General features: G+C 47.5%; 1 protein-coding gene across 1 annotated transcript in view; it reads right to left on the minus strand.

Annotated features, from left to right (window-relative positions):
* skila (SKI-like proto-oncogene a) overlaps nucleotides 1-6251 on the minus strand; it is a 33731-nt gene extending 27480 nt beyond the window's left edge. The window contains exons 1-2 of the mRNA XM_062405321.1: nucleotides 6040-6251; nucleotides 2483-3756 (exon numbers count right to left, since the gene is read on the minus strand). Coding sequence (XP_062261305.1) covers nucleotides 2483-3595 — 1113 coding nt within the window. The 5' untranslated portion in view covers nucleotides 3596-3756; nucleotides 6040-6251. The remainder of the gene's footprint in view (nucleotides 1-2482; nucleotides 3757-6039) is intronic.
* Between the last annotated feature and the right edge of the window lie 4251 nt (nucleotides 6252-10502).

Raw genomic sequence — 10502 nt, forward strand, 5'->3', positions numbered from 1 at the left:
CAGGGTTAGGTAGACATGGAAGCAGTGCCTCAGGGAACAAAGCGCCATTTATAGAGAGCAGGCCCTGGAGTTTTTAACTGCACCTTCTCAAACCAAACACTCCCTACAGGATATGGGACTGGTAGCCATTGGAGAAAGTGGGAAAAACAACTTCCAGAAAGCTCCACTTGTTTGCGTCTCGTCTCCTCTAGAGGTCTCAGAGCTCTTCATTAAAACTATCAACTGCTTGTAAATGTGCACATTGACACCGTGTGTAAATAAGGGCCGCTGGGAAAAGGGGTCTGCATTCGGGGTTAGACCAACACACCGAGGTGAGCCGTCTTTCGAAAGAAGCATGTGTGACTACAAGTTGCCTGGCTGGCCTTCCACTAACATCCACTGGGATGTGGAAAGTATGAGTCACACAGCCAGTGCAGTGGAGGCAGCTGGACTGAGTCTGTAGGATGTTCAGGGTGAGAGACATGTCCGTCTGCCTCACTTCCTGCTCAGTTAAACACACACACACACTCACACTCACACTAACACACATACAGACAGAAACTAGCACAAATACACAAACATAGAGTGGTTGGACTTGGAAGGGAACCCCTATGTCCTGACTGAGGGAAGCAGGACACTGCCAGGTCACCCCGTTCTATGGTCAATGATCTTTCACACACTCATACATCCGCTCCAGTGGGGGTAATAGAGTGGCATCCTCCTCTGATGCCAACGTTCACCTGCTTCCTGTAGACACACAGGCCACTGTCTTTCCAGGAATTTACCCTTTTGTGCGTTTGTACATCTGTCTACAGGGACTTGGCTGTTGCGTATCATTTCACACCATTTTAGGTCAATCCAAACCCACACATATTACAGAAGAAGGTAAAATATTGTCCCTACAAGCAAACAAAAAAGAAGCGACAACAACAAAAAGAGAAACAAATGGTGACTGAGGAATAGCCCCTCAGCACCTGCAAACCGAGGGCACGGAACCCGAGACTGTGGTGAGACAGAGGCTCCAGAGAGCCTGGCAAAGTGTGAGAAAGACAATGTGTCATACTAACCACCAGATTGCATCGTATTGCACATACTGAAGTTGGCAATGTCTCAGACATGAGAACACGCATACACACAAAGATAGTGGGACTCGTCATCCACCTTGAGCATATGTTTCTTTGTACCTGTGTTTCCTCTGTGGTATTTAAATGTCTGTGACTCTGAGACAGAGAGTCTACGTCTCTCAAGACAAATACCTTAAACCAAGGCAAGAGGATGACAATTAGGAAGAGGCGGGACAGCAATGCGGCTGGGACACTCGACAAGACACCAGATGTTATTCCCAGCACATTCACACACCAAGTTAACCAGACAAGGAGAGAAAAAAACCTGCATCTCCTCGACGAAGATACAAAACACTCCATTCTTTATACCCTACAGTCTCACGTAGTGTGCTACCTTCTCTACCATATTTTTTAATGAACCTAGCCAGTAATGGTTGTAGGATAGACCCTTTTTGTAAAAAAAAATTATAGCTGGCTGATTAAAGCGCCTCCTTTTTTCAATTCGACTAAAAATCTATCCGAGCTGGGGGTTTGAGTGTGAACACACCACACCAATCAGACAGAAACACAACCCCAATTTCATATAAAAAAACGTGATCAGACACACATCATGAGACACGAACCAGACAACGGAAGGGAAAGCTTTTCTTCCCTTCACTGAGTGCTGACTTCTCAATAAGCAGGCTGCCCTTGTGGCGCAGATACTGCACTGACAAGATTTTTTTTTCTCAACACAGCAAGAACAAGGAGAATCTGCTAAATTGTGCTATGTGGAAGATTCTGCTATATTCTGTTTGTTTTTTTGTATTGAAATACAAGTAATGCCATTGAGCCATTTTACTTTCCAACTAGCAAGAACGAATCCTAACAAGCTCTGTATATAGTTCACCAATCAGCATTGTCTTTAGTCTGTACCACATTTCCTTTCCAATTGCTCAACCTATGTGGAAATCTGCAATCTATTTTGTCTGGCAGACCAGAATATTTGTTTTATTTGTACTCATGTAATTCACACAGGAGATGAACTGTGTCTTCCTGAACCTCGTATATTGGCCTTTTGTTCAGTGACATTCCCAGTGACCTCCAGGTGACCTGAGGGGACAAATGATGCACGTCCCCTTCAGCTGTGACCAGCTGCCCCAACCTCATCTGATCAGACCTGGTCAGAGAACCCCCCCCCCCCCCCACCCCACCCCCATACTGGGTCAACGATGGTTTAAGAAAACACCAGCCCAACATTAGGCTAATCAAGCATGCTGGCCACAAAGAATATGAGAATACTAGAGAAAAGGGGGGAAGTAGTCATCCGGATATAGAAACTTTAAGACATTATCTGACTAATAGAATTTTAAAAGGGTTCCAAAGCTGAGTGATGATGAAGGACATTTGATCACATGCAAACAGGCAAAGACACAGGTATCATTCTGATGGGTACTTACTTTGTCTATTGACCTCTTGAGCTGGTAGTGGAACTTCTCTTTGACCTCATCAAGGAGCTGCTGGAGCCTGGGTTCCTCGGGCGTTCCCTCGTACTTCCTGGCAAGTTGTAGGTAGCAGGGCCACTTGGCTGAATCAAAGCCCCAGTGGCAGGTCCTCTTATCAGGTGACTTGTGTGAATGCATGACAAACTTCTGCGGGGAAAAGAGCAACTGGCACTCAACACACTGGATGCAGGGCGCCTCTGGCTGGGTGTAGAACTGGGGCACAAAGAGACCCTGGCACTTCCCCAGACATTGGTGCTCCACCTGGAAGCTGGCTTCACTCTCCTTCAGCAGGCCCTGGGCCGACAGCTTACCACTGGGGTCGGCAGGCAAAGCCGCTCCAGGGCGCAGCAAAGCGTTGCACAACCGTTGTGCATCCGTCAGTGTAATGAGGCCACATGAAGGTGCGTTGAACGGCAGAATGCCCAACACTTTAAGGATGTGCAGCTGCTCAGCATCGCAGCGTGAGCAATAGACGTAGAGCTCATCGCACACAGTGTTGATCTGCTGCAGCGAGAAGTCGCGGAGCACAGAGTTGAGCACCTGGGGCAGGCAGAGACGCTTCTCTCCCCCGACAACGAAGCAGGAGATGGACTCCCCTTCCAGCAGCGAGTGGGTGAGTTCAGTGGAGCTGTCACAGGGAACCAGCAGAGGGCCCCCTCCCAAGACAGGAGGGGAGGGCATACCGGCTTGGGAATGCTCCTGGCCGGTACGGGCTGAGAAGGCAGCTGGGCCCCCGAGGGAGCTTTGGCTGCTGAGGGTGAACTGGGCTAGTGTGTGTTTGAGCCCAGGGCTCAGGTCCAGGGCTTTAGCAGAGCCTGCCACATGCAATTCAGCCTGGCCCGCGAAATCCATGTCAGGGTCGTGGCACAGATCCTCGGTCTGCTCCCTCTTCACTTTGGGAGTTTTGGGGAGGGAATCCGTGCTGCGACGCTTCAGGTTGATCTCCGCCATTAGTCGCTTCTTTATGGGTGCGTCTTCCAGCCGCTCTCTGTACAGCCGTTTCATGTTGCCCTTGAATGAGGTCAAGTCTTTGAAGGGGGTTTTCAAACTGGTCTGGGTGCTGGCCATGTCTAAGCACTGGGTTACTGTTGTTTCTGTCAGCTGACTGAGTTCTTGTATTCCTCAGAGTGTTTTTCCTCCCTCCTAAGTCTTTTCAAATGACACAAATCTTCTGGTTGTGAGACACATGCATGTTGTTGACTGAAGTTTGACGAGCTCTGATCCGTTTCCTGCACATAAAAAAAAAAGAGGAATTCAGAAAACACAGAAAAAGAATTCAGTCCTTGTCCAAACTATAACTAATCAATTCCTTTCCTTCACACGAATAACAAACTAACATGTTGTTTTTTTTTTGTTAAATGATTGTGGAGAATTAAATACCCATAAGGACTTTAAATGCTTTACGGCTGCTGTCCTGGTTGGGGGCTGAAGAGGTCAATGGCTGTTTGCATGGACCACTAAACCAAATGGCCATTACCATACTTCACACAAACACTTCAGCCCTTGTAATTGAACCCAAAGGGGACATTTGCATTCAGGGTTTTCACTAGAGGTTTAGAAACACACTTTCTAGGGGCAAAGTGAGAATTTTAGCAAGCGAAACCAGTTGCCCAGACATAACAACCTGAGCGAAGTCCCCCACCACCCCCACCCTGCCCCTCTCCCATTACATTGTTAATGTAAGGCTGATACACAATGGTGCAAAAACATGTCGCTTTGCAAATGAAAGTGCCCCTTCCCAGCCATATTGTGCCTTCCCCTAGGTCTGCTTACCCCACGCTGACCCCATCAAGTCGGTGAAAAACAATTGATAAAAGCGTTAACAGCAGTCGTCCCCTTCGCTCAGTCCCCTCACAGCTGGACGCCGAGCAGCGTGGAAAGGAGTGTTTTCCCTTTTTATTATTATCGGGCTTCACTGCGGAATGCCTAAATCTACCCTATTAAAAGGTAAACAACACTTTAACTGGTCGTCGTCGTCCCCCCTCCCCAATACAATTTAAAACGCATTGGAGTTGACGGTGGCCACTGCTGCAATATGATGCCGAGACACCAGCAAACGAAATGCAGCATTTACTCGAGCGATTGCGTTTCAGGGTGTCGTGCAAACCAGTGGATGAAAGTACATGTGCACTAAATTAAGATTTCGACGAAGCAAGGATTGTTTAAAAAGATGCACATCGGGTTAAATGAGCCCAGTGAGTGGATTTGCACGATTTTGCAGATTTCAGCATCCCGTCCGTTTTTTTTTTCACCGACTGAAATGCTGCTGGGGGGGGGGGAGCAGGAGCTCGATGCCGATACGGGCTGGTGTCAGTGGGCTTTTGAATGGAAACTCTCACCGTGAAAAACGATAATGCATTGCAAGAAAAAAACAACTACACTGCAAAATGTGATTAATCAGAGAGCCATACATGACGATGTGCAGGGAGGCAGCTTCTCCCCCCATCCGGCCCGCTGTATTATCAAGGGTTTGGCCGAAAACCTCCAATCGGATCCGTGTATTTCTGACAGACATTACTACGCCCCGCGTCGGTTCGCTGGGGAAACGAGGCTGAGGCTGTTAGGACACATTTCTTAACGGGTTCTTGGTTCCTCCTTTTGGTGCAAGGACACCGCGCAATGATGTGATAATAATAATAAAGCTCCGGCTGGGCTCCATCCCCAGCGACGACCCCCCTCCTCCTCCTCCTCTTCCTCCCCAGACTGCACCTCGCCTCCTCGGCTCTGGTATGCAGACGGCGCTGATAATGACATTCACTGTCTGCACTCCGGTCTGGGGAAGGCACCGCGGCCGAGCCTCTACGCACACGCCGATTTAAAGAGGGCACGGCGGGGTTAACAACCGGCGGCGACCGGGTGGAGAGCTCGCCCGGGTTTAACGTTCACATCCCCCCCGGATTGACAAATAACATCTAACTCAAGTGGTTGTGGGATTATTTAAAATCGTTAATAAAGCCAGGTTTTTAGATGTAACATATATTTTAAAATGCGCAAAATAATAATACAAAATTGCGCATTCTTGTCTTTCAACAATCAGCGCTAATCATGCTACGAGCTAGCTTAGCTACCCCCAGCTTACCCTCGTACAGTAGGCGATAAAGCAGCGTAGTGGGCTGCCTATGAGCCAGGCTAGCCCCGGCTCCCGGGAGCGAAGGCAGGCTAATGTAACCCGGGTCACCTCAGCAGTGGGAGCCGCGAGAAAGCAGCACGGACTGGCCCGAGCTCCCACGGCTTCAGAGGTTGATAAATGAGCGGATATGTCCGCGGGCTAACCCGACACAGTGACCGAGAGGACAGTCTCACCGAGCGGACCGAGAGCCGGCTAACCTCCCGGACAGAGAGCGATACAGCAGGCTACACAAGGTTAGCTTCGACCCCCCTCTCTCCGTGCCTCCACCGCGGCTCCACAATTCCAACTCGACCGTTAATTCTCCACCGGCTCAGCTCAGCTACCCACACCCTGTTCAAACACATCCTGGAGGAAGCTCGGCGGTATTTAAAACATCACTTACCTGGACGCTGAGGCTGAGTCTCGGCGTGTGTCGTCCTCTCTCTCCCGGGCTCTTCTCCGTACTGAGCCTAGAGGACCGTCAACAAGACGCAGCGAGAGGCTCCACTACAGCCGAGCGACGTCACGCTGCACACGGGCTGAGAGGCGGAGACGTCACCGGGCTGACGGAAACTATGCGGGGGCGTCTCTCGTCTGGCTGCCTGTCTGTCTGTCTGTCTGACTGTCTGTGCAAGTGTGTGTGTGTGTGTCTGTCTGTGCGTGTGTGTGTGTATTTGTCTGTCTGTCTGACGGTCTCTCTATGTGTGTGTGCGTGTGCATGCGCCTGTGTATTTGTGTCTCTCTGTCTGTCTGACTGTCTGTGTGTGTGTGTGTGTGTGTGTGTGTTTCTGTCTGTCTGTCTGTCTGTCTGTGCGAGTGTGCTTGTGTGTGTATCTGCCTGTCTGTCTGACGGTCTCTATGTGTGTGTGTGTGTGTGTGTGTGTGTCGATCTGTCTCTAATCTGCGCGTGTGTGTTTTTGTCTCACTGTCTGTCTCCCATCTGTGTGTGTGTGTGTGTGTCTGCCTCTAATTTCTGTGTGTGTGTCTGTCTATCTCCCAACTGTGTGTGTGTGTCTGTCTGGCTGTCTGTCTCCCTTCTGTGTGTGTGTGTGTGTGTGTGTGTGTGTGTGTGTGTGTGTGTGTCTGGCTGGCTCTCAATTGTGTGTGCGCGTGTGTCTATCTGTCTGTCTGTGTGTATGTTGGGGGGTGTATCTGTCAGTCGGTCTCACCTCTATGTGTGTGGGGGGGGGGGGTGTATCTGTGTGTCTGTCTGTGTCACCCAATCTGGGACCAATGTGTTTCTTCCAGCAGAGGCTGAGAGCAGAGAGAAAATGTTTTTTTTTTCAAAGTGGAATCTTTCTTATTTCACAAGATTGTTCTGGTCTTAATCTGAAAATGTACGTTATCTACGAGTCAGATGAAGCCGAGTACAAAGCACGACATGTCCCTCTGAAATGTGTGAAGCAGAGAAATGAAACTGAAAGTAGTGAAATCGAAAACAAGAAACAGATCGAGAATCCCAAGTAAGTACAAATATGTCAAAACTGCAATTATAGCTACTTAAATACTGTACTTGTGTAAATCTATTTAGTTACTTTCAACCATTGGCTCTTTCTTCTATAAAAAGATTATCTCAATGAAATTAATCATTTTTCATTTTTCCCTTTTACATTTTCAGTCTGATTTCTCATGGAAAATAAAAACTACCATGATTATACTCAAGGAATCTCCTGGTGATACATTTAAAGAAAAATAAATCATCTCAAATTGGAAGTAAATGCGTGATTTTTAATTTGTGAAATGTCTCTTTTGCCTGTAACATTTTCAACATGATGTTCCTCTTTGTATAAATAATACAAATTCTAACCATAACCCTCTGCTAACCAGAGGTGACATGTTTGAATGTCTCATTACCAACAGCCTGAAACCCCAAAATACTCAGTTTACAAAGACATAAGACCAGTAATGTTAGCTCTTATTAAATAAATAATTATTTAATCCCCAAATTCACCAGCTCTCCCAGACATATAAATTCCACCTTCACTTTCTTTTATAGACCCTAATCTATATCCAGCGTCTGATTAATTTTGGCTTGAACTGGTTGTAGGTCAGTTTTATTGACGTGGCCTTGGCTGACATTTGCTGGCATGCAGACGTGACAGTTGCTTTATCTGTGTGGTTGGCTTTACATCAAGTTTGCTAAAGAAAAAAAAAACAAGGCAGAGAGTCCAGGAGAGGACAAACTGACCGGGGTGGTTTCCCTTCACACCGCATGCATGCCCCCCCCCCCCCCCCCCTGTTTTTTATGGACCTGTCCCCTGCGAAAGGTCACAAGGTCACTCACACAGCCTATTGTGCTTTTAGTGATGATGGGAGTTAATAAAATCTGAGAGTGAGAAGGTCAAGAATTAGATTTTTTTTTTTTCCTTTTATGAATTATAGCTCATAGGTTTTTTATTTGAAGGAGGTGGTGGAATTCCCTCCGAGACTTCTCCTCTGGCGTCTGATTGGACACTATCATTTACAATTCCCTGTCAAATCTTAATCTGCAGAGGTTGTCCTGCCCTGGCTACACAGGCTGTAGTTTTTTTTTTCTCTTCCAGCCGGAGTACACCCCGGCTGTCGGCCTGAGCCACAGGCGTCTGTGAGAGGCATGGAGGCTTGATAAAGCTCTGATAAACAACACCGGTCGGCCGTTTTTTTTTGCGCCGCAGCCTCTCTCTGGCTCACTCTCTGACAGCAAGGTCAGCAGTTGTATTATGAGAGCAGATGTGCGTACACCCCGTCCAGCCCTAGAGAACAACAAGGGGGGGGGACATTGATTTTTCTGTAATAACATCACTGTGCACTGCGGGGAGTAGATTAATCTCATATGTGCAATAATGCGACCAGCGCTGATTGTTCATTAGGGGAATGAAGGAAAAAGCAGGAGGATGATGTAGCGTTTACAGTGGTGTGTGCGTGTGTTTGTGGGGGGGGGGGGGGGGGGGTTCACACACATAGAGAGAAACAGACTAACACATTGATAAGCCTGTCCATTAGCCCCAACTCTGTCTAACTGTTATTGGACTCAGGACTAAGTGGGCCCTGGGGGCGGGCACCTCACACTCCTTTTCATACATCTCGTCTGGAATCAATGGTGGATATTGAAGTATGTCATGAGTCGTTCAGTGGATGTGTCTGTAATTTGGGGTAATGATGCTCGCTCGAGTGCTGGTCTGAGGTCTGAGCTGTCGGCGTAGGAGGACGGACTCTGAGCACATTTCCTGCCCTGTGATGTGTGTGAGCAGCTTGCGTCAGGTCTCATCTTGCAGCCTCATTAAAAGGAATGTGTTGTTGTTCTTTCAGTAAATGACTTTAAAGTATTTGTTTTTTTTTACAAAGAAGTGGTCTCAGCATCTGGCTCTCAGGAGGTAGACACAATAACGGAAAATCTGATGTCACCACAGCTATAAAGGTGGACTGTGGTGGATACCGGTGAGTGGGTTTATATCTGCACCGTGACGGTATTCCAGCGATGTGTTGCTCATGTAAACATCTTCTCCTTGTTTTCAGGAACCTGGAGGTGCTCCGTTGATCAGTCTGATAAAAAACAGTCTGTGGCATTCAAAACACCTCATATTGTGGAAAACTAGTGTTGTGGTTATAATGGCTAAAGACACACTAAGCCATCACGGGACATTTGGTGGGGCCATGTCTCTGAACAGATCTTATGATGACGACTGAGCTTCTTCTGCCTGGAATCAACTTTGTGTTTTAGAACACAGGACAAGATGGTGAGTATCCCTCGTATGTTGGAAGGTCTTCCACTGCAGCCAGATGTTCCCAGCACCAGCAGATATCAGGGATCAGGGAGCAGATGTTACCCACCACGATGTTAGGGACAGATCATCGGACGTACACCTGAGTGTTATCAGGTGTCCTCTAAGACAAGCCGACCACAGATGTGTGTCCCTAACATCCTGGGGGACAGTTGGGGTCTTTCCTCCTGATCCAGAGCCATTTATGGTTGACGATGATGCTTATTTCACTTAATCTAAGATTTTACATTTAAATTAGTAAGTAAGTAAGTAGTAAATAAGTTAAGAATGTGAATATTTCTTCTGTTGACATAAATGTTTGACTTCTTATGTCAGATCTTTCCACTCCTTTCCAATCAAAGCATTCTACTTGAGCAGGTCTCCTCTATAATTCTACATGTAAGCCCCGTTCGTCTACAGCTTCAGTCTGGTGGTGATTCTGAAGTGCTGGTCATGAAGAATCGTCTCAAGTGTCGACTAATGAAACAATATTATTACACTCACTGAAGTAGCACACACCAATTTGCAGCTCACTTACAGGGAGGAGGGTGGAACACGTATATTTAAGTAGCGATGCTGGGAATCACTCAGAACATCTCATTACCTCCGTCCTGCAGCCAGGAGCTCCAGTAAATGCGGCGCGATGGCGTGCACGCCGAGCCAAGTCGAACACTGGATGCACCTTAAATTGCAATGTGTGTTTTACTAAGGGATTGCATTTAGCACCAAGTACGATTCTTCTGCTGCCTAATTAATCCCTTCAGGGACGGAGTAAAACACCCAACAAGATAACAGCAATTAAAACAGGATGTTCCTTCTGATCCTCCTCCGTTTTACATCATTAATTATACAAGGTTAGTCTTCCACGAGTCTTCCACAGGGTGACGTGCGAGCCACCGTGCCTGGGGAGGCGTACCCCCACTCTCCAACAGATAGGGCACAGGAACAGTGTCAAACACGCCGCCATGGGAATACAGAATTATGCAAAGGTATTTGTCCTCGTCCTGAATGCGGCACCGCTGTTTGAGTCTTGCAGTCGTACAAGGGGAGTAATTTTCCACTAAATCAAGCTCAAATGAGACAATATACAATGGTTCAGTTTTCGTTGAACAGGGCATGAAAGAAA

This window comes from Platichthys flesus, chromosome 14 (genome assembly GCF_949316205.1).
Source record: "Platichthys flesus chromosome 14, fPlaFle2.1, whole genome shotgun sequence".
Lineage (NCBI taxonomy): Eukaryota > Metazoa > Chordata > Actinopteri > Pleuronectiformes > Pleuronectidae > Platichthys > Platichthys flesus.